Below are 24,297 nucleotides of genomic sequence, written 5' to 3' on the forward strand. Positions count from 1 at the left end.
GCTGGAGCTGCTGACCTGTCATCTGCTCTGCATTCACTGTCTACCCCTGGTCATCCTCAGCCCTAACAAAGCTTCTCCTCTGTCCTCTCCTGCTTCTAAGTGGTAACATAATAAAATAATACAGGAATATCTAACAATCATGGATTATTAGGTAAATATGGACCCCACACTTCTACACCACAGGCTGAACAGATCTGAAATCAAGATTTTTGAACTGACACTGTAATAGTTTTATTTTTTAAAATATGATCCCATCATGATCCCATCTTGTATTTTGGTACAGATGTGAATAGGAGCATAGCAGGCACATGTGCAGTTTTTGAAATTTTTAAATTAAACGTTTTTTTCGGAAATGCGTTTTAAAGTTTTGCGCCTGTGATCGCATAGGTAAATTATTATCAAAGATACTCTTGTGACATATCTGGTGAAAGCCTGTACTGTTCTGAGTAGAATGGTGTTTATTTTGTTTCTCTATCTCTTTTCTAGCCTGAGTTATGGGGAGAAATGTAAAGGCAGGCAACACCGAAATTCGCACTTTTTCCGAACTTTGAAAATCAATAAATAATAATAAAAAAAATTCTAGAATTTTTTTTTCTTCGCATTTTGCATTCTCTGACACACTATTACCAAATAACAAAATCTCAAAAGAATTAAAAATATAGTGGTAAAAATCATTGGTTCACTTGACATGGAATGACCCTATAATACAGTCCCTTCTGAAATTTTTGTCTGGCTTGGAAAACCCCTTTAACTCTGGGTAATGTTTTTTCAACTAACAGAATGATGCCACATTGGATAGCTATTGATAAATGACATGAATACTTAGGTATTATTTATTTACAATCCTAAAACTAACAAATGATCTCTGCTGGAGTAATTGCTTCAAGAGCCAGCACACACAGACGTCTCCAGGACATGGGTACAAGTGTCGCATTCCTTGTGTAGAGCCGCTCATGGCAAATAGACAACGCCAGAAGAGTCTTACCTGGGCCAAGGAGAAAATTAACTGCATTGTTGCTCAGTGGTCCAAGGTGTTGTTTTCAGATGAAAGTAAATTTTGCATTTAATTTGGAAATCAAGGTCCCAGTGTCTGGAGGAACAGTGGATAGGCCACAATCCAAGCTGCTGGAGGTCTAGAGTGACGTTTCCACAATCAGTGATGGTTTGGGGAGCCATGTCATCTGCTGGTGTAGGTCCACTGTGTTTTATCAAGACCAAAGTCAGCGCAGCCGTCAACCAGGAAATTTTCGAGCACTTCATGCTTCCCTCTGCTGAGAAGCTTTTTGGAGATGGAAATTTCATTCTTCAGCAGGACTTGGCTCCTGTCCACACTGCCAAAAGTACCAATACCTAGTTTAAAAACAAACAGTATCACTGCTTGATTGGCCAGCAAACTCGCCTGACCTAAACCCCATAGAGAATCTATGGGGTATTGTCAAGAGGAAGATGAGACACCAGACCCAACAATGCAGATGAGCTGAAGGCTGCAATCAAAGCAACCTGGGCTTCTATAACTCCTCAGCACTGCCACAGGCTGATCGCTTCCATGCCACGCAGCATTGATGCAGTAATTGATGTAAAAGGTGCCCTGACCAAGTATTTAGTGCATTTACTGAACATACATTTCAGGAGGCCAACATTTCGGATTTTAAAATCCTTTTTCAAGCTGGTGTTATAAAGTATTCTAATTTACTGAGATAATGACTTTTGGGTTTTCATTGGCTGTAAGCCATAATCTTCAACATTAACAGAAATAAACACTTGGGATAGATCACTCTGTGTGTAATGACTCTATATAATATATGAATTTCACTTTTTGTATTGAAGAACTGAAATAAATTCACTTTTTGATGATATTCTAATTGTGTGAGATACACTTGTATATCCATCTATGTATTACTTATTAGTAAAGGTAAACTATTGTGATGCTCTTCTTATCAGATTATTGATTCACATCCAATGCTGCTTTCATGTGAGATATTGAACATAATTTAATGAAAATTACAGCAATTCCAATTATTTCTTATTAAGTAAACTTTTATTTGCTAAATATATTTGTATTTTATTCCCATAGTCCCGAGAAATGAATCTGGTGGAAATACTGTCTTTCATGTTCCAGCTAAGCTTTTCTACGCTTGGAAAGGTATATTTTAATTGTAAAAAAAAACAAAACAAGAAAATTAGATGAATATAGATACATTGATAGGCAGATCTAGAATAGCTGATATTTATTTTATTTATTTTCTACTCATAAGGATTATTCTGTAGAGGGGATGAGTGAATCGCTACTGACGTTCCTACAGCACCTACGAGAATTTGGACTCGTTTTTCAGAGAAAGGTTAGCAGTCCACCATCGCTGACATTGTATTTCTACAACTGTCTGCTTCTCTGTATAATGGCAGCAAGCTGTTGTAAATGTGTCTTGTGATCTTTGCAAAAGTTTATGAATTTCCTGCTATTTAATTTGTTATTGTTTGCAAGTAGACGTTTTGATTTCCATATTTATTATTTTCAGCGGAAGTCTCGCCGCTATTATCCGACACGTCTAGCGATAAATCTGGCTTCTGGAATCTCTGGCACTTCTCTTGACAGCAATAAGCAGGGCTTTATTGTGGTTGAGACTAACTACAGGATACATGCATACACAGGTTAGTAACTATAGAGGCTCCGGCACATACTGGCTTCTATGTCCATGTTCTTAGTCTTTGCAGTAAGTAGGGTATTTTCACACTTTTCTCTTATTTACTAAAGAAAAGAAGACTATCTTGAGCCTAAGAATGTAATTTTAAGCAGAACATGATGATGAGTTTTGCAGTGATTCTTCATCGCTGCCTTATTGTTCTGTCTCCCTTTATCTCTATTCTCAGATTCAGAACTGCAGATTGCCCTCATTGCTCTCTTCTCTGAAATGCTGTATCGTTTTCCCAACATGGTGGTGGCACAGGTCACCAGAGAAAGTGTTCAACAGGCTATAGGGAATGGCATCACTGCTGAGCAGGTAAGAGGGTAAGGAGGGATAACTTAGAATATATAGTGTAGTATAATTTAATTTGTTGCAAGTGAATAGATGAATTATTTTATTAAGGCCACGTTCACATTTTCAGTATTTGGTCAGTATCCGTATTTGTAAACCAAAATCAGAATTGGAACAATTAAAGGAAAAGTATAATAGAAACTGCTCCTTTAGAGCAGGGTACACCCCCCCCCCCCCCACTCTCGCTGGGACGGGTGCTAGTCAGTTTTAGCTTGGTGTCGGTAGGAGGCATACACTCGTTCTTTTATTTCTTATTGTGGGCAGCTTTTATCGCCTGTACAGCCAATCGGAGCACTCCTTCTTCGGGGGTGCCGGCTTGATCTGCATTCTCCGATCTTTCCTGCAGCAGCTAACACCGGTGCCCCAAACATTCCCAGGGAGGTATCAAGCTTACCGTCCTATTCATTGAGTTCATGCCAGATCATGCACCAGATCCAAGAAGCAGATTCATTTCTCCTCCTCTGGATCTACCTCTCCATCGACATCCTCTAGGATGGCCTCTGCCTCCCCCTCCCTGGGGCTCTATACAGCTCAGGGGTCCGACTTCCACTCTTATTCAGATTCGGACCTTGACTCCAATCAATCCTCCAAGCTTCAGGATGTCATGGATAGTCTGATTCTTGCAATCAATCAGACCTTCAACATCATGGACGAGGATTGCCCTATGTCGGCGCTCACAGTATCCTCCAAAAATGTCAAATTCCTTACCCGGACTTTTCCAAACATAAGGCTGGAATCACACTAGTGTATAGCATCCAATGTGAGATGCTAAAAACACTCTGCTGCGAACGTGAGCCAAGTGTCAGTGCTCTGTACTCCGTTCCTCTCCATCTCCTCTATTGCCAGCATCTGTGGTAATCGCACTGCACTGTGATGACATTCTGAGTGCAGTCTGATGTTTCACATGCGACCATAGACTTGTATGGGTGCGTATGAGCCGCGTGTCGCTGCCAATCGCAACATGCTGCAATTGTTTACTCTGTCACCTCATTGGGGGACACAGGACCATGGGTGTTATGCTGCTGTCCACTAGGAGGCGACACTATGCATAATATGAAAAAGATTAACTGTGGCTCCTCCTCTGCAGTTTACACCCCTGGACGGCGTCAGCCTTCTCCAGTTTTTGCTTAGTGTTGCATAGGAGGCACACCTAAGATTTTTTACTCCATTTTTTTCCGACGGATTACAGATGAAGAAAAGTGGGTCTCCTGTGAGACTCCCGGCATGGCTCCTTCCTCGGCCCCCTATTATGGGGTACCCGGTTGAAGTAGAGATGGCTATTCCCCATGTCACTCCTTCCCCAGTCCCTCGGGTGCTGGTTCGAAGTCGAGACCCCCCCCCCCCTCCTTCCCCAATTCCTCTTGGTTTCTCGGTTGAGGTCGAGGCGAGGATAAAGCCCCCTGAAGGTACAGCAGCACCCTCCCTATTCCCCCTCTGGGGGCATTAGGTTGAGACGCTTCAGGTAGGGCCTGCATGTAGAAAAGCCACGGAGACACCATCACGTGTTTCTTAACGCAAGCAATGAATAGCCAGGTCTTTCACCGGGAAGGAACAACCACGGGAAGGGCAGCATCCAATGAAGGAAAACCAGCTATGCCAAAACATGGTATCCATCCACAGACAGCTGTTTCGGGGTATTTGCCCCTCATCAGTGTGGAGTAGGAAACTGGCTATTAGGAGCAGTGCCTAGTGAAAAGGCTATAAACATGAGGATGAATGACCTCGGGGAGATCAAAACATCCAACACCGCAGACATCACCACGTGTTTCTCAACGCAGTGATCCAGAACACTGCCCCCATCCCTTAACCCCTTCATGACATGCGCCTTACTATTACTGCGCATGTCGTGTCTCCCCCTTTGATGTGGGCTCCGGCGGTGAGCCCACATCAAAGTCGCGACATGTCAGCTGTTTTGTACAGCTGACATGTGCGCGCAATAGCGGCGGGTGAAATCGTGATTCACCCGCCGCTATTAACCTGTTAAATGCCGCTGTCAAACACAGACAGCGGCATTTAACTACCGCTTCCGGCCGCGCGGCCGTAAATGAGCGCATCGCCGACTCCTGTCACATGATCGGGGGTCGGAGATGTGTCAGGACAGTAACCATAGAGGTCCTTGAGACCTCTATGGTTACTGATGCCGGCCTGCTGTGAGCGTCCCCCTGTGGTCGGCGCTCATAGCAAGCCTGCATTTCAGCTACATAGCAGCGATCTGATGATCGCTGTTATGTAGCTGAGCCGATCGAGTTGTGCCATCCTCTAGCCTCCCATGGAGACTATTGAAGCATGGCACAAGTTAAAAAAAAAAAAGTTTTTAAAAATCTGAAAAAAATAAAAAAAAATAAAAGTTTAAATCACCCCCCTTTCGCCCCATCCTAAAGAAAACAATAAAAAAAGAGAAACCTACACATATTTGGTATCGCCGCGTTCAGAATCGCCCGATCTATCAATAAAAAAAAAAAGCATTAACCTGATCGCTAAACAGCGTAGCGAGAAAAAAAATCGAAACGCCAGAATTACGTTTTTTTGGTCTCCACGACATTGCATTAAAATGCAATAACAGGCGATCAAAAGAACGTATCTGCACAAAAGTGGTATCACTAAAAGCGTGAGCTCGGCACGCAAAAATAAGCCCTCATCCGACCCCAGATCACGAAAAATGGAGACGCTACGGGTATCGGAAAATGGCGCATTTTTTTTTTTATTTTTTTTTAGCAAAGTTTTGATTTTTTTTCACCACTTAGATAAAGTGCTGCCCTTCCCGTGGATGTTCCTTCCCGGTGAAAGACCTGGCTATTCATTGCTTGCGTTGAGAAACACGTGATGGTGTCTCCGCGGCTTTTCTACATGCATTTGCATATTTCCCATAAGGGATGGGGGCAGTGTTCTGGATCACTGCGTTGAGAAACACGTGATGGTGTCTCCGCAGTGTTGGATGTTTTGATCTCCCTGAGGTCATTCATCCTCTTGTTTATAGTCAGGTAGGGCCTGTACAGGCAGCATTCTGCAGCTCCCAGCAATGGGCCAGCACACTGCGCCTGCATCCAGGGACCCCAGCCCAGCTGCGGGCTCCTGTTGGGGCTGGGGGGAGTGCAGGCAGGCATGGCACAGACAGACACAGGGCTCCCTGCACCCCTGTCTCTGCGGCAGCACCAGCTCTATACTGCCTCAGGGGGACCCCTCACAGGGCCCGCCCTCCGCTTATAGCCCCACCGCTATCCTGCCTTTAAATCCCGGGGGGGTCCGGTTCAGATCCGAAACCCCCCCCCCCCCCCGGACTTCCGCGCCGGCCTGGAGCCTTTCTGGGCATCAGGCATCTAATTTAGGCCCCGGCTTCGTTAGGCCCCGGCTTCGGCCTAGCTGAAGCCGCCGCCTCCTCTCCGCCCCCCGGATGACAAATATGACACTCTACAGTGTCATAGAGGGGGTGGATGGAGACAGAAAGGGCGCATTTTTACACAGCTTTGCCGCCTTTTTTTCTCCCCCTGCCTCTTCTCCTCGGCGGCCATTTCTACTGCAGCAAGGATTAACCCTGCATCTCCCGGTCAGCAGGACCAGGCCAGCCAGTCTACGGGGGGCACAGGACTGTGGATCTTCGGCGCTGGACCTAGGGGCTAACTGGTGGGGTAAGATCACAGCTGGGTTGTTTTACTCAGCTGTGAATCCATATTCCCTATAAGGCTCCCCTATAGGGTCCTCTGCATAGCTACCCCTGTAAGGTCCTCTGCAGGCCCTTCTGCACTATGCCGGGCTCAAGGTCCAAGAGAACAAGGCAGGACTGCTATTATGCATTCTGCACAGCCTGCAGGACCGCTCTCCCCAGTGGCAGCACGTAGCACTGCCAGGACTGCATCCAGACTACGGCGTCAGAGCCCCAAGAAGCCCCTGCCAATGCCTCGGTGTCTAATGCCACGCCGGAATGGGTCACTCAGAGGTCGCAATCTATGACGCAGTCTATAGATAACAAACCTCCACATTGCTTCAGGCTCTGCAGAGTCATGCCTCGGCTATGACCGTTACCCAGCAAAGGGAGAGCTTGACTCAGGAACAAAACGACCTGACACATCCACGTCTAGGTCAGGACGCAAGCGGACCCATAGGTCAAATCCATCTGCGTCATCCCATAGCACACTGTCATCCCCTTCTAGGGAGATACACTGTAGTTCCAGGTCAGTTCCAGGTCATCTAGACCGTCCCCTTCCAGGGGCAGACAATGCAGATCTCTGCAATCCCCGACCAGAGAAGGCTTCCTCCCCAGCTCACCCAGCAGGGGACGCCTCAGTGATACAGCGCTAGTCGAGGACATAATCTCTTCCATCCATCGGGTGCTGGACATTTCTAATCTGCCACCAGAGGCCCCAGAACAAGATTTCCTTTGAAGGACCTCTGAAAAAGCCTAAGGTTTTCTCTAACCAGCCAGAGTTTAAAGCGATCCTTAAAAAGCAGCTCTCACAGCCTGAGAAAAAATTCGCTAATCGCAAATATCTGGAGGCAAAGTACCCCTTCCCACAGAACGACACCAAGGAATGGACCGATCCTCCCGAAGTGGACCCCCCAGTCTCTAGACTAGCAGCACAGACCCTCTTTTCACTGCCAGATCGCTCAACCCTCAGGGACGCAGCAGACCGACAGGTAGAACGCATGGCTCGTTCAATTTTTCGAGGCGGCAGGGGCCTCCGTGGCTCCCACGTTCGCTTCAGTTTGGGCTGCCAAGGCCATCCTGGCTTGGGCCAAAAATGTACAAGCTGGCCCCCAAGCATCTGCTCCTGAGCTGTCGGACCAAGTGGTTCAAATAGCAGTTGTAGCAGATTACATGCTTCATGCAGCTCTGGATTCAGCAAGGGGTGTAGCGGGGATAGCATCAAACGCCATCACGATTCGGCATATCCTCTGGCTGCGGAATGGAAAGCGGACGCAGCCTCAAAGAAGTCCCTCACGCACCTCCCGTATCTCAGTGGGTGACTTTTTCGGTGAAGAGTTGGACACAATGATATCCAACGCCACCGGGGGTAAGAGTACCTCTTTCCCTCAACTGAAACCTATACGCACTTACAAGAAGTGTAACAAACCCGATTCCTATCCTTTCAGAATTCCTCGGGCTGGTCCGTCTCACGTCCAGCACGTAACCGTTCCCCACACACGGACAACTCACGGTCAACGCAAAGGTCGGACAAGACCTGGCAGTTAAAAGCTGGCCAGTCAAAGCTCAAAGGAGGAGAACCTCAGACCTTTTCCTCCTCATGACTCACGGACCCCGGAAGACATCCCACCAATAGGCGACTTTGCTCTTTTCAGCAAGTCTGGATGCCTACTACAGAAGACAGGTGGGTCAGGGAACTAGTGTCTTCCGGATACAAGATAGAGTTCAACTTCCAACCCACCGAACCGATTCTTCCTCTCTGTTCCCCCAAAACCGCCAGCCAAGGCTCGTGCCTTCCACCAAGCGGTTTTCTCGCTTCTTCAAGCAGGAGTCATAGTACCGGTTCCCGCGGCCGGGTGCTTCCGAGGGTTCTACTCCAATCTATTCGTAGTCCCCAAGAAAGGAGGCAGAGTACGGCCCATACTGGACCTAAAACAACTCAACAAATACGTACGGGTTCGTCACTTCCGCTGGAGTCCCTTCAGTCCATCATTGCGTCCATGGAAAAAGGGAGAATATCTCGCCTTCATAGATATACAAGACGAATACCTGCATATATCGATTGCACCTGCTCATCAGAGTTTTTTCTCAGGTTCGCAATCGACCAGTACCACTACCAGTTCGTGGCTCTCCTGTTCGGACTCGCAACGGCTCCCAGAGTGTTTACCAAGGTCATGGCAGCCACCATGGACGTCCTGCACTCCTGAGGCATAGTAGTCGTTCCATACCTGGACGATCTACTCATCAAGGCTCCTACCTTCAAGGACTGCGAGCTCAGCGTCTTAATCACAACCAACACTCTGAGTCGCATGGGCTGGTTAGTCAACCTACAAAGGTCATCACCAACCCTGAGTCAGTCTCTGACCTTCCTGGGAATGCTATACAACACCTCCAGGGGTCTAGTGCTCTTTCCCAGGGACAAGGCACTGGCTCTCCGCCTAGGAGTTCGCATCCTCCTCCGCAAACCCCCTCGATCTCTCCCGTTTGCCATGAGAGTCCTCGGCAGGATGGGGGCAGCAATAGAAGCGGTCCCATTTGGCCCAGTTTCACCTCAGGCCTCTCCAACTAGCCATTCTCAAGTCCTGGGACAGGAATCCTTTTTCCTCTCGACAGGGAATTTCAGCTAATGTCGTCAACCAGGAGGTCCCTGCACTGGTTGCTAAAGCCAACCTCGCTAGCAAAGGGGAAATCCTTTCTCACAGGTCAATGGAAGGTTCTGACCACCGATGCGAGCCTGATGGGTTGTGGTGCAGTACACCTACACCACAAGGCAAGTGGTCCCCAGTGGAAGCGACCATGCCCATCAACATCCTGGAAATTCGTGCCATCCTCCTGGCATTGAGGTCCTTCCATCACTTACTGGCAGCCTCTCACATCAGAATACAATCGGACAATGCCACGACTGTGGAATATGTGAATCACCAAGGGGGGACCCGCAGTAACCAGGCGATGCGAAAAGTGTCACACATCCTCCACTGGGCGGAGGACACAGGCTCGGTTCTCTCGGCGGTCCACATTCTGTGTGTGGACAACTGAGAAGCAGACTTCCTCAGACGACAAGGAATAGATTCGGGAGAGTGGTCTCTCCATCCTGAAATTTTTCGCCAGATCTGCCATCGCTGGGGGACCCCAGATGTGGACCTAATGGCATCCCACTTCAATGCCAAGGTCTCCAACTTCATGGCTAGAGCACACGATCCGCGGTCGCTCGGAGCAGATGCTCTGGTTCAGGACTGGACCCAGTTCCAGCTTCTGTACATTTTTCCACCTCTCCCCTTGTTATCCAGAGTGGTGAGGAAGATCAAGCAAGATGGAGTTCCAACCATCTTAATCGCACCGGTCTGGCCCAGACGTACATGGTACGCCGATGTCGTACAACTTTCAGCAGACGCCCCCTGGCGCCTCCCCGACCGCCCGGATCCGCCCGGATCTTCTATCACAAGGCCCGTTCTACCACCAGAACTCAGGGGCTCTCAATTTGACGGCGTGGCCCTTGAAACCTGGGTTCTAACCCAGGCAGGGCTCTCGACCGACGTCATTAGGACCATGATCAGGGCACGGAAGCCAGCCTCTGCCAAGATTTATGACCGTACCTGGAAAGTTCTCTTTACCTGGTGTGAATATCGCGGCCAGACCCCATTCCCTTCTTCCCTCCCCAAACTACCTGGTTTTTCTCCAATCGGGTCTGGAGGCCCGGCTGTCCCTGGGCTCGCCTAAGAGCCAGGTGTCAGCCCTCTCAGTGCTTTTTTTTAAAGGCGCATTGCTACCAAGCCGCGAGTAAGGACTTTTCTTCAGGGGGTTTCCCGATTGGTTCCCCCTACAGACGACCACTAGAAACGTGGGACCTCAACCTGGTCCTGACAGCATTGCAGAAACCACCCTTCGAACCCCTTAAGGAGGTCCAGCTCTGCCTTCTCTCCCAGAAGGTGTTTTTTTTTTTTTTTTTCTTGGTGGCAATCACCTTGCTACACAGGGTGTCTGAACTGACAGCACTCTCCTGCAGACGGCCCTTCCTGGTTTTTCACCAGGACAAGGTAGTTCTCCGTACGGTCCCATCCTTCCGAAGGTTGTGTCCAACTTCCACCTCAATGAGGAAATTTCTCTGCCTTCCCTTTGTTCGGTCCTGGTTCATAGAGTGGAGAAGGCTCTGCATGCGCTTGACCTTGTCAGGGCATTGCGTATGTATGTGTCTAGGACTGCGTCCTTCCGGAGGTCTGATCCCTTTTTTCTTCTTCCGGAAGGCGGCCGCAAGGGTCTGCCAGCTTCCAAAGCTACCCTTGCCAGGAAGATCACATCCACCATACAAGAGGCCTACCGCCTTAAGAATTCTCCTCTTCCAGACGGTATTACGGCACACTCTACATGGGCGGTAGGGGCCTCCTGGGCCATTCGGCTCCAGGCTTTGGCACAACAAGTTTATGTAAGGCGGCCACTTGGTCTAGCCCACACTCGTTTACTAAACACTACAGGGTTCATACCCAGTCCTCAGTGGAAGCAAGCCTGGGTAGATGTGTTCTGCAGGCGGCGGTGCCCCAAGTATAGGAGCCTGTCTGCACAATATTCGTCCATTGCTTCCCACTTAGGGACTGCTTTGGGACGTCCCATGGTCCTGTGTCCCCCAATGAGGCGACAGAGTAAAGGAGATTTTTGTGTACTCACCGTAAAATTTCTTTCTCTTAGCCTCTAGTTGGGGGACACAGCTCCCACCTTGTTGCCCTTTTCAGGCCGTTGTTACTGTTGAGTTCTCACATTGTTCTTTGAGCTCGTACATAGTGGCCTTCTTATAGGCATGTCTATGTTATTCACGTTACATTCCTCCTACTGCTTTTGCACAAAACTGGAGAAGGCTGACGCCATCCAGGGATGTATACTGCAGAGGAGGAGCCACGGTTAATCTTTTTCAGATTATGCATAGTGTCGCCTCCTAGTGGACAGCAGCATAACACCCATGGTCCTGTGTCCCCCAATTAGAGGCTAAGAGAAAGAGATTTTACGGTGAGTACACAAAAATCTCCTTTTCTCATGCCGAAGCAGCAAGGGATCCCTTGCTGGTTCCCAGGTTTTTTCCGGCCATTACCTCTCTTCTCTAGTCTGGTGTCGTCATTCCCGTCCCCTCCCAAGATCACTTTTCAGCTTTCTACTGAAACCTTTGTGGTCCCTAAAAAGATGGATCTGTCCGCCCGATTCTAGACCTCAAACGCCTGAATGAAAGTGTGTGGATCCGCCACTTCAGGATGGAGTCCCTCTGTTCAGTAATTGCCTCCATGGATCATGCAGAGTTTCTCTGTTCAGTGGACATCCAGATCGCCTACCTCCACATCTCAATCTGTGCACCACATCAAAGGTTCCTTCACTTTGCAGTTCAGGACTCTCGCTTCCAAGTCATGGTGCTACAATTCAGTTTATTGTTATCTCCTAGAGTTTTCACGAAGGTCATTGCAGCTGTCATGGACCACCTTCATCCCAGGGGAATTCTAGTTATCCCCTGGATGACTTTCTGATCAATGTTCTGTCCTATAAGGACTGCTGCAAGAGTCTCCAAGTGACACTCAACACACTATTCCGTCTGGGCTGACTCATCAGCACAGCGAGGTCTTATCTGATACCGACCTAGCGCCTGGTTTTCTTAGCGGTCCCCTTCTCTCAGTTTTACACTCGCTCTCTTCAGCTTGCGCTTCCATCTAGTTAGGACCAAAAAATCTTCTTGGATCGTCCCATCTTTCTTCCTTCATAAGTATGACAGTCACTAGCCTGCTGGCGCCTTTCTCCCCTTGTCCGCCGCAGGAGATCCTTTCCCCCAATGCACTGGTAGATAGTGACGACGGATGCTAGTCTTCTGGGCTGGGGAGCGGTGTTTCTCCAGTGTTGGAATACTCAAGAGTCCTCACTTCCCTATCAACATCCTGGGACCTAAGGCTATCTTTCTTGCTCTCCGGCACTGGTAGAACCTACTAGAGGGCTGTCCGATTCGCATCTAGTCCTGCAATGCCATGACTTGCTTACATCAATCACCAGGGCGGAATGCGAAGTTTCATTGTGGCGAAAGTCTATCGGATCCTAGCTTGGGCTGAACACAGGGTGCCTGCAATTTCTGTGGTTCACATTCCAGAAGTTGACAACTGGGTCATCAAGGACGCTTGTTTGGCGAGTGGTCTCTGAACCCGTCGGTTTTCCACCAAATCTGTCAAAGATGGGGCATGCCTGACGTTGACATGTTGGCATCAAGGATGAACAACGAGGTTCCATGCTTCGTGTCTAGATCTCACCTCCGATACCCTGCTTCTTCCGGGGTCTCTTTCACCTTGCATATCTTTTTTCGTCCCTGCTGCTCATTCCGAGACTCATCAAGAAAGTCAAGGCAGAGGGAATACTGGTCATCCTCATGTCTCCAGGTTGGCCTAGAAGAGCTTTGTTATGCTGAAGTCAAGCTCACCGTAGACGTTACATGGATCATCCAGACCTCATTTGCCAGGGTCACCTCTCCCACCAGTCTCAGTTTAACCCCTTCACTCCCAGAGCTGTTTTCGTTTTTTTGCTCCCCTTCTTTCCAGAGCCATAACTTTTTTATTTTTCGTCAATATGGCCATGTGAGGGCTTATGTTTTTTGGGACGAGTTGTATTTTTGAAAGATACCATTGGTTTTACCGTGTCGTGTAACAGAAAACCGGAAAAAAATTCCAAGTGCGATGAAATTGCAAAAAAAGTGCAATTCCACACTGGCTTTTTGTTTGGCTTTTTTGCTTGGCTCACTAAATGCTAAAACGGACCTGCCATTATGATTCTCCAGGTCATCGCGAGTTCATAGACACCAAACATTTCTAGGTTCTCTTTTATTTAAGTGGTAAAAAAAATTCCAAAGTTTACAAAAAAAAAAAAAAATTGCACAATTTTCCGTTACCCATATCGTCTTCATTTTTCGTGATATGGGGTCGAGTGAGGACTTATTTTTTGCGTGCCGAGCTGACATTTTTAATTATACCACTTTTGTGCAGATACTTTATTTTTTTTTCGTTACTGCATTTTAATGCAATGTCGCGGCGACCAAAAAAAACTTTGGCGTTTTGATTTTTTTCTCACTACACCGTTTAGCGATCAGGTTAATCTTTTTTTTTTTATTGAGAGATCGGGCAATTCTGAATACGGCGCTACTAAATATGTGTAGGTTTGATTTTTTTTTTATTGTTTTATTTTTTTGTTTTCATTGGGGCGAAAGGGGGGTGATTTGAACTATATATTTTTTTAAAATTTTGGCATGCTTCAATAGCCTCCATGGGAGGCTAGAAGCATCCAGTACTCAATCGGCTCTGATACACAGAGGTGATGCACAGATCACCTCTATGCAGCAGAATTACAGGCTTGCTATGAGCGCCAACCACAGGGTGGAGCTCACAGTAATCTGCCATCAACAACCATAGAGGTCTCGAGGAGACCTCTGGTTGTGATGCCAATGCATCAATGACTCCCGATCACGTGACGAGGGTCAACGGTGCGCGTACTTTCGACCGCGCGGCCGGCAGCGCTTGTTAAATGCCGCTGTCGGCGTTTGACAGCGGCATTTAACTACTTAATGGGCGCAGGCGGATCGCGATTCCGCTCGCGCCCATTGCGGGCACATGTTAGCTGTTGAAAACAGCTGACATGTCACGGCTTTGAGGTGGGCTCACCGTCAGAGCCCACCTCAAAGCGGGGGATACTGCCAGCTGACGTACTATTCCTTCAGCTGGCAGAAAGGGGTTAATGGCATGGTAGTTAAAGCCGCAGTCTTAAAAGATGCAGGTTTCTCTGACCATGTTTTCCAAACCACGATCAAAGCGAGAATGCTCCCATTTCTTTCTCTCTCCCGTCATTTTTGTCTTTTCTTCAGTCAGGCCTTAAGGCTGGCGTCACACTAGAGAGAAATACGGACAAGGCGCAAAAACAACACATTGCACACTGACCAATGTTTCTCTATGGGGCAGCTTCCATCAGCCGTATATTTCTCGGCCGTATATTACGGGCTGAGAAAATCGCAGCATGCTACGATTATCAGCGTATTCTTCCAAAAATACGCCAATGAAAGTCTATGGGGGCGAGGAAAATATGGATTACACACGGACCATGCGTGAGACTTGCGAGAAATACGCATCGGTGTTCTATATATAGAAAAGCCGGTAATTCAGTGCGGTGTACAGTAAAATCACACTGACAGGTTAGAATAGTATAGATAAAATTAATGTCTACACATAGTATAGGTATATATACAGTATGTGTGTGTATATATATAATTGTCTAAGGGGTACTTCCGTCTGTCTGTCCTCAACTTCCGTAACGGTTATTCATTCGCTGATTGGTCTCGCCAGCTGCCTGTTATGGCTGCCGCGACCAATCAGCGACGGGCACAGTCCGATTACTCCCTCCCTACTCCCTTGCAGTCAGTGCCCGGCACCCGCTCCATACTCCCCGCAGTCACGGCTCACACAGGGTTAATGCCAGCGGTCCGTTATGCCGTGGGTAACTCATTCCGTTACCGCCGCTATTAACCCTGTGTGACCAAGTTTTTACTATTGACGCAGCCTATGCAGCGTCAATAGTAAAAGGATCTAATGTTAAAAATAATTTTAAAAAAATAAAAAAATCATTATATACTCACCTTCCGCCGCCTTTCCCGTTCCTCGACACCCTCCGGTAACCGCTCTGTGCAAGCCGCAGGTTCCGGTAGCAAGGAGCGAGGTCATGTGACCGCGACATCATCACAGTCCCTTCGCGAGTAGGACCTGCCATGACGTCACGGTCATGTGACCACGACGTCATCACACCCAGGGACCAGAAGCTGCCGCCTGTACCGCGCACAGGCGACAGAACTACAAGTATGGTGGGTATGTTAGAACTACAATGGGCCCTCGGATCGGAAGGTGAGTATGTTGATTTTTTAACCTGTGACATACGTAGCTGGGCAATATACTACGTAGCTGTGCAATATACTACATGGCTCTGTGCTGTATACTACATCACTGGGCAATATACTACATGGCTGGGCAATATACTACGTCGCTGTGCAATATACTACGTCACTGGGCAATATACTACGTCGCTGTGCAATATAGTACGTGGCTCTGTGCTGTATACTACGTCACTGGGCAATATACTACGTGGCTGGGCAATATAGTACGTGGCTGGGCAATATACTACGTGGCTCTGTGCTGTATACTACGTCGCTGTGCAATATACTACATCACTGGGCAATATACTACGTGGCTGGGCAATATACTACGTCGCTGTGCAATATACTACGTGGCTCTGTGCTGTATACTACGTCACTGGGCAATATACTACGTCACTGGGCAATATACTACGTCACTGGGCAATATACTACGTGGCTGGGCTATATACTACGTGGCTGGGCTATATACTACGTGGCTGGGCTATATACTACGTGGCTGGGCAATATACTACGTGGACATGCCTATTCTAGAATACCCGATGCGTTAGAATCAGGCCACCATCTAGTCTCTGTATATATGTTTGAGAAAATCTCGCCATACGGATGACACATGGATAATTTTTGGAGAAAAAAATTGCATCCTCGCATTGAATACGGATCACTGTTCAGCAACTTTTCTGCGTATCTCGGCCGTAAAAAAGGGACAGTATTTTTATATGTTAGGTGTGATACCAGCCTAAGTCTGCCCTGTCTCTCAGCTCCTCTAATTATTATTATTTTATCATTATTATTGTACATTTTTATAGTGCCATTTATTCCATGGCGCTTCACATGTGAAAAGGAGGCAAATGTAGACAAATACAACTAAACATGAGCAAAAAACAAGGCACACAGGTACATAAGGAAGGAGGACCCTGCCCACGAGGGCTCTCAGTCTGACTTGAGGGCTTGTCGGAAGAGGTGAGTCTTCAGGTTCTTTTTGAAGGTTTCTATGGTAGACGAGAGTCTGATGTGTTGTGGTAGAGAGTTCCAGAGTATGGGGGAAGCACGGGAGAAGTCTTGGATACGGTTGTGGGAAGAAGAGATGAGAGGGGAGTAGAGAAGGAGGTCTTGAGAGGATCGGAGGTTGCGTGTAGGTAAGTACCGGGAGACCATGTCACAGATGTATGGAGGAGACAGGTTGTGGATGGCTTTGTATGTCACTGTAAGGGTTTTGAACTGGAGTCTCTGGGTGATAGGAAGCCAGTGAAGGGCTTGGCATAGGGAGAGGCTGGGGAATAGCGGGGAGACAGGTAGATTAGTCGGGCAGCAGAGTGTAGGATGGATTGGAGTGGGGCCAGAGTGCTAGAGGGGAGGCCAGAGAGTAGGAGGTTGCAGTAGTCAAGGTGGGAGATGATAAGGGCATGCACTAGTGTTTTTGTGGTGTCGCAGTCAAGGAATGCGCGGATCCGGGAGATATTTTTGAGTTTGAGACGGCAGGAGGAGGCATGGGCTTGGATATGTGGCTTGAAAGAGAGGGCAGAGTCGAGTATCACCCCGAGGCATCGTGACGTATGGGACTGGGGAAAGTGAGCAGCCATTGACATTGATAGATAGGTCTAATGGTCAGGTCTTCGCCCTTCCGATCCTGCTTCAGAGGAACCTAGCTTCACACTCACAAGTCAGGACTTTTTTACAGGGAGTAGCTTATTCTGTTCATCCTTATCATCATCGTGTGGACCCCTGGTTCTGACCACTCTTCTTGAGCCCAGGCTGGAAGTTTCTCTTTCCTTGCTTTCCTGGAAAGTCTCCTTGGAAGCTATCATCTCCATCAGACACGTTTCAGAGCTGGTGGCCCTATCTTGCCTTTCTCCCTTCCTTATTTTTCATCAGGACAAAGTTGCACCCTCCTTTCTCCCGAAGGTGGTTTCTCCCTTCCATCGTTCAGACACTCCGAATTTTTGTTTCTGATTCCTGAAAGTCATCGCAAAGGTCTCCTGGCTTCCAAGGCCACAATCGCCTGCTGGATCCGCTGTGCCATCCTGGAAACCTATCGGGCTCAAGACAGACTGCCCCCTCGTGGGGTCAAGGCTTACTCCACACGTTCAGTGGGGCCTCCTGGGCCGATGGCTATAAAGCCTGCACACCTATGCATCAGCTGGCACAAGCCTAGGTAGGAAGGTTCTGCTAGTAGTGGCAGTCAACCGAGCTTAGTCCTGTTCTGGGGGTGTTTTCATCTCCTTTTTTCCCACCCTTGGGACTGCTTTAGGGCGTCTCATGGTCTCCTGTGTCTCCCAATGAAGCGATAGAGAAAAGAGGATTTTGGGTACTTACTGTAAAATCTTTCTCGGAGCCTTCATTGGAGACACAGTACACTCCCTTGTTTGCCTATGTTGGGGCATGTTCAAGTTTATTAGTTTCGTTGCAGCTTTTCCTACTGCTTTGTCACTAACTGATTAGAACTCGTCCCAGTGAGGTTCTGTGCCATGGCGAGGTGGAGCTAACTTTTTTGCGCAGTTTCATCCTCCTAGTGGTAGCAGCATACACTCATGGTCTCCTGTGCTCCCCAATGAAGGCTCCCAGGTATTTTACAGGAAGTTTCTCAAATCCTTTTTTTCACCCACTCCTGGTTTTGGCTTACAAATACTGATTTAAAGTACTGACCAAATACTGCTAGTGTGAACATGGCCTAAGGAGGATGTGTACTATTCAGAATCTACAAAAAAAATTGTCAGCTCACTATTCATGATGGCAGAGTTCCTCCTGTGCACAGAAACTGCAAGACATGGCGACTAACTGAAAATAAAAAAAGAAAACTCCAGCAACCAAGGAGTTTTTCATAAAAACATCCAACTTTGTTTAACTCCTTATTGACCACCATTACGTTTTTTTTTTGTGTACGAGACTATCCCGACAGGTAAAAATAGTTGCTGTACACTATAGAGGACAACCAACCATGGTTTTTTAACCCCTTAGATGCTGCTGTCAATGGTGGCAGAGAAGCTTCATCTTTTAACCCCATTGGTACCCCTGAGATCATGATTGTGTGGTCCTGTTGGTTGCCATTATAATCCATAGCCATGTAATGGCCCTGCGGTCTACCAGATATTGTGGCCTGTTCAGATGTTAGCAACATTTTAGTGGTAAAAATAGAATTTTTCATTTCTGTCATTTCACTTTGCATTCTTTCCTGAAAAAGCACCTGATGGGTTCATAAACTACCTCGCAGCAGTTTTAAATATGTTTAGGGGTGCTGTTTCTAAATTAGTATCACTTTTTTGGGGGTTATTCAATATAAAGGTCTCCCAAAGTCACTTAAAAACAGAATAGGTCCCAAAAAAATAAGTTTCCTAATTTTCCTTGAAACAAATGGAAAAATTGCTTCTCAATTTTTAAACATTTTAACTTTGTAACAAAATAAAATGACATTTTACATATTGTGCTCATGTAAAGTAGATATGAGGTAAATTTTAATAATAATAATAATCTTTATTTTAATATAGCGCTAACATACTCCGCAGCTCTTTACAGTTTGCGCACATTATCATCGCTGTCCCCGATAGGCCTCACAATCTAAATTCCCTATCAGTATGTCTTTATTTATTAATTACACAGGTCAACAAAAAAAAATTTTTTTTATGGTGTCCAAAATATTTTAATGAATTTGGGGTATTTTGGGGGTGCTGATTCTGAATATGTCATCAGTTTTGCCAGATTGGCTCAAGTTTTTGACATTTTTGGGATCTTATTTATAGCACTTGTTGGTAAATGCGACGCATCATCTCATTAATTTCTTTGGATTAGTACTTGAACTGAGCAGTTCTCAATATAGTTTTGTGTTAATTAGTGTTCTAAAAGTTTGTTCATAGCTTGATTTTTGCACTAACTTTATGTTGTTGTCTGTTTTCCAGTGAAAAGCATGAACTCATCAAGAAGAAGTTGTCTTAACGATCCAGACTCATTCTGTTACATTTGTGGTGAATACACACTGCCAAAACATAGAAGAAACATAACAGACTTCGTAAAAAAAGTGTATTTTGCCTATTTTGGGGTTATGCTTGGGGACCAAGACAAGTTTTGGGCACCACACATAGTGTGCAAAGCATGTATCGAATTATTACGAAAATGGAGCAAAGGACAAAGAAAAAGCTTCAAATTTGGTGTTCCAATGGTGTGGAGAGAGCCAAAAAATCATCATGATGACTGTTATTTCTGTGCAGTGCAAGTGCAAGGATTCAATAAGCATAAGAAACGAAAATGGGAGTAACATGGAATCTGCAAGAAGGCCTGTCCCTCATTGTGAAGATGTGCCTGTACCTGTGTTTACCATAAATAACAGTCATCATGATGATTTTTTGGCTCTCTCCACACCATTGGAACACCAAATTTGAAGCTTTTTCTTTGTCCTTTGCTCCATTTTCGTAATAATTCGATACATGCTTTGCACACTATGTGTGGTGCCCAAAACTTGTCTTGGTCCCCAAGCATAACCCCAAAATAGGCAAAATACACTTTTTTTACGAAGTCTGTTATGTTTCTTCTATGTTTTGGCAGTGTGTATTCACCACAAATGTAACAGAATGAGTCTGGATCGTTAAGACAACTTCTTCTTGATGAGTTCATGCTTTTCACTGGAAAACAGACAACAACATAAAGTTAGTGCAAAAATCAAGCTATGAACAAACTTTTAGAACACTAATTAACACAAAACTATATTGAGAACTGCTCAGTTCAAGTACTAATCCAAAGAAATTAATGAGATGATGCGTCGCATTTACCAACAAGTGCTATAAATAAGATACCAAAAATCTCAAAAACTTGAGCCAATCTGGCAAAACTGATAGCATATTCAGAATCAGCACCCCAAAAATACCCTAAATTCGATGAAATATCTTTGGCACCAAAAATGCTGTTGACCAGTGTTATTAATCTGTGTGGTATGACTATCTGGACTAAAGGTATAAACATGCAAAGTTTGAAAATTGCAAATTTTTTGAAAATGTCAAATTTCTGATATTTTTATAAAAAACATATTGTCCTAAATTTACCACTAACATAAGGTACAATGTGTCATGAAAAAAGCAATCTCAGTGTCACTGGGACAAGTTGAAATATTGTAGAATTATTGCCACATAAACTGACACATTTTCATTTTTTTGGAATTTTGGCCTGGTCATTAAGGCGTAACAACATATTAAAATCCATGTGGAGCTCATGTGTATTGTCCAAGCCAACATGTTTCGGACTGTCTTTGGCCTCGGTCCTTGCTCTTGTCGGTTGAACTATACACTTGGGCTCCATGTGGATTGTAATATGGTTTAAGTAAAGTCGGATGTTTTTATCAAGTGCTTCTTGGAATCTGAACAACATTCTCCCTAGGCCACGTTCACACGTTCAGTCAGTATTGGTCAGTATTTGAAAGCCAAAACCAGGAGGGGAACAATCGGGATAAGTGTAATAGAAAGCATAATAGAAACACATGCAGAACATTAAGATCGTAAAGTCCTATTACATTAAGAAAGCACATTTTTAAACAATTATTCCTGTAATACTTTATATAATTTCCTATATAAGGCACAAAGTCACTTAATTGTATTTTGAAATCCCTAGATAATCCATTTTCTTCGGACGAGAGCCCACCCAGTAATGTTACAGCAGGTAATGTGACCACTTTTTAACTTACAAGTATGCGTTGGTGAAGGCATCACACGATGACACAGTTTATGTGCAATGTAAAATATTTCTTGCAGAACCCAGTGCTTCCCCCAACCATCACTGACCAGGTTCGTCTTTGGGAACTTGAGAAAGACCGCCTCCGTTTCTCTGAAGGTGAGGGGTGTTATTGTTTTTTATAATGTAACGCTAATGATGGTTTATATGTAACATTGCATGACGAAAACAGACTTCACATAAGGCCTTACCTACTGATAGAACAGACTATTGGTGATATAGGAGTGTGACCTTTATATTTGTTTAGAGTGTTAGGTATGAAAACAAATTATTTGGTGTCTCCTAAATGTACTTTTGTGCTCCATTTATATCACAGTATGAACCCCTTAGTACTTTGTGACTGATATATACATCATGGAGTGGATCAGTGTGTGTGTGGAGTAGGCTCGGGAGCTGTCACGATACTGTAACTGGATTTCCTGGGGCAATAGGCTCCTTCTGTATCCCTAGAGCTATGGGGCACCCTAGCTATCCCTGCTCCCCAGATCACCTCTGATGGTGAAGACGCCGGGCCACATGCACACTGAACTATTCCCTCCCCCATCCAGGGAGGTATGGGACTGACATGAATCCGGTAATGCAAACCAGATAAGGGAAACAGACTGGGATGAAAGGAAACTGCAATCATACAAATAAGCTCACAAAACAACAAAGGGAACAGGAGGAGGGACCAACCAAATGGGAGGGAATAAGGAAATACACACAATACCAAAACCACGCAGTTAACGCCTAGAGATAACACCAACAGAAAGCTACAAATATGGACTACTCCTTCACCACCAAACTGGGTAGATGTAAGGTATCACCAGCAGGAAACATAGGCAGCAGTGAGGTTTAAATAGAATGATAGGCCAAGTAACAAATGGAAAACACTTGCTGTATGAAAGGAATGGATGAAGGGCAGAATATAATCAGCATCCGGACAGCGACAGTCTGTCCACTGGCTTAGCGGATAGAGACTCCATCACTGCCATGTTGGTTCTCCTGAGCTGGTTGAGGCTGGGCTTCATAGGCGACCATGATTTTTACTATATCCTGGAATACAATAGTATTGCAGTATATAAAACAAGTAATCAAACAATATCAGGTTCATTTTTCCTAAAAGAAATGTTTAAAAATAAAAAAAAATTACAAATTTAGTATCTATGCATCTGTAAAAGTCCAAGCTATCAAAATATAAAATGATTTAACCCATATAGTAATCGCTGTAAAGAAAAAAAAATCAAAAGCTTAAATTGATACCATTCCAGACTACAGATTGATGCACAAAAGACTAGCCTTCTCACAGCTCCATTGATGGAAACATAAGTTACTGGTCTTGGAAAATGATGACACAAGCTAATTATTATTATTTGATTTTATTTGTGCTTTACAAATTTCAGATCTTTTAAGCCACTAAAATGCTAAAAAACAAAAACCCTATTCATGTTTGGTATAGTCGTAACTGTAGTGACCAGTACAATCATTCGCCAGGTCATTTTTTCTCACATTGTAAAACAAGACCCAAAAAACAATTACAGATTTGCATCCCAATCACCATTTTGTCCAATTTTGAAAATATTTTCCTCTTTCTCCTACGCCTCATTGGGGGACACAGGACCATGGGTTGTATGCTGCCTGCCACTAGGAGGACACTAAGTTAACACAGAAAGATTAACTCCTCCTCTGCAGTATACACCCCTTCACTGGCCAGGATTCAACCAGTTCTTGCTTAGTGTTTGTAGGAGGCACTTGGGTCTGTTTTCAGACCCCAACTTATTTTAATTTTTAATTTTTATTTTTCTGTAAATTTTAATTTTTTTATTTAACGGAGTGAAGGGGGCGACGGATTCCTTTTATAGGGTCCGCTCTCCCCCGAACCATCAACAGGCGAGCACGGCGAGTATACCTCCCCGTCCCTCTCCTGCGACGTCTGGGGCACGCCAAAAATTTTACTGGGGCGACGGTTCCTCCTTGGTCCCGATCTCTCCCCCCCCCGCAAGACGGCGAGCACATAGAGCCCGGCTCCCATGCCCCTCTCCGGGGCCCGACAGAGGAGGATTTACCAGAGACAAGGCCCACATCTGACGGCGTCACAGCCCCAAGACTAAGCCCTCTTGGGGGATAGACGAAGATGTATCAGGGGCCTCTCCATCCCCCATCCAGGGTGCATGGATTGAGCGTGCACCCTCAGTGACAGGAGAACCTGCGACACTGTGAGTACATACCCTCCCTGCGCTCCCACCTGCGGCAGAGATGCGGTCCGGGTCCCTGGGGAGAGGCGCCGTCGGCCGGGGATCAGCGGTGGTCAGCAGCGCTCCGTCGCGGCCGCGCATCGCCGGCAGGGCCCAGGAATTTAGTCCCCGGCTTTTCAGCCGGACTAGGCCGCAGTGTGCAGATCCGCCCATGGCCTTAACCCCGCCACCTATATAGGCGCTTCTCGTCTGGGACGAGAGGCGCCCTGCAGAATCTCGGGGGGCCATATTGCCACTCATCTCCTGCGGGGACGACAAGACCCCGAAGGTGGCTCACGCTTATCAGGACCGCCACGGCTACAACCTCCCCGGGGACACAGCACAGGACCGTGGGTAAGCTGCTTCAAGAAAGCTTAACCCTTTCCCTGCACCACAGTGCATATCCTGCCCGTCTCTAAAGACACTATGTCTCAACCTAAGGAGACCAAGAAGGGTAACAAGAAGCACACAGTGTTCTTCACTTTATGTGCCACTTGCAATACAGCCCTGCCCTGAGCTCACAATACCCCATTATGTGTGGATTGTGACCCGGCCTCTGTGCAGCCGCCTCCCTCCGCCGCCAATACCGCCGCCGACCCTGCAGAGCCTAGTCCCCCTGAGTGGGCCACTTCCCTGTCACAATCTATGGCTTCCCTAGCCAAGGCAATTGATTCCATCCGGGGTCCCTCTTTAAGTCAGCCCGCGGAGGAGTCTGGTGACAGTACGGATCCGTCCACCGGCAGGGGGCGTCCTCTGTCACTAAGAGCTCGGGGTGCCAGG

The 24,297-nt window shown here is 46.4% G+C and overlaps 1 protein-coding gene across 1 annotated transcript in view; it reads left to right on the forward strand.

Moving 5' to 3' along the window:
* The window catches only part of GTF2H4 (general transcription factor IIH subunit 4), a 45,928-nt gene that overhangs the window by 14,301 nt on the left and 7,330 nt on the right, over window positions 1–24,297 (forward strand). Inside the window, exons 8-13 of the mRNA XM_077297881.1 lie at window positions 2,075–2,143; window positions 2,256–2,339; window positions 2,517–2,649; window positions 2,869–2,999; window positions 21,185–21,232; window positions 21,325–21,403. Coding sequence (XP_077153996.1) covers window positions 2,075–2,143; window positions 2,256–2,339; window positions 2,517–2,649; window positions 2,869–2,999; window positions 21,185–21,232; window positions 21,325–21,403 — 544 coding nt within the window. The remainder of the gene's footprint in view (window positions 1–2,074; window positions 2,144–2,255; window positions 2,340–2,516; window positions 2,650–2,868; window positions 3,000–21,184; window positions 21,233–21,324; window positions 21,404–24,297) is intronic.

This window comes from Ranitomeya variabilis, chromosome 3 (assembly GCF_051348905.1).
Source record: "Ranitomeya variabilis isolate aRanVar5 chromosome 3, aRanVar5.hap1, whole genome shotgun sequence".
Lineage (NCBI taxonomy): Eukaryota > Metazoa > Chordata > Amphibia > Anura > Dendrobatidae > Ranitomeya > Ranitomeya variabilis.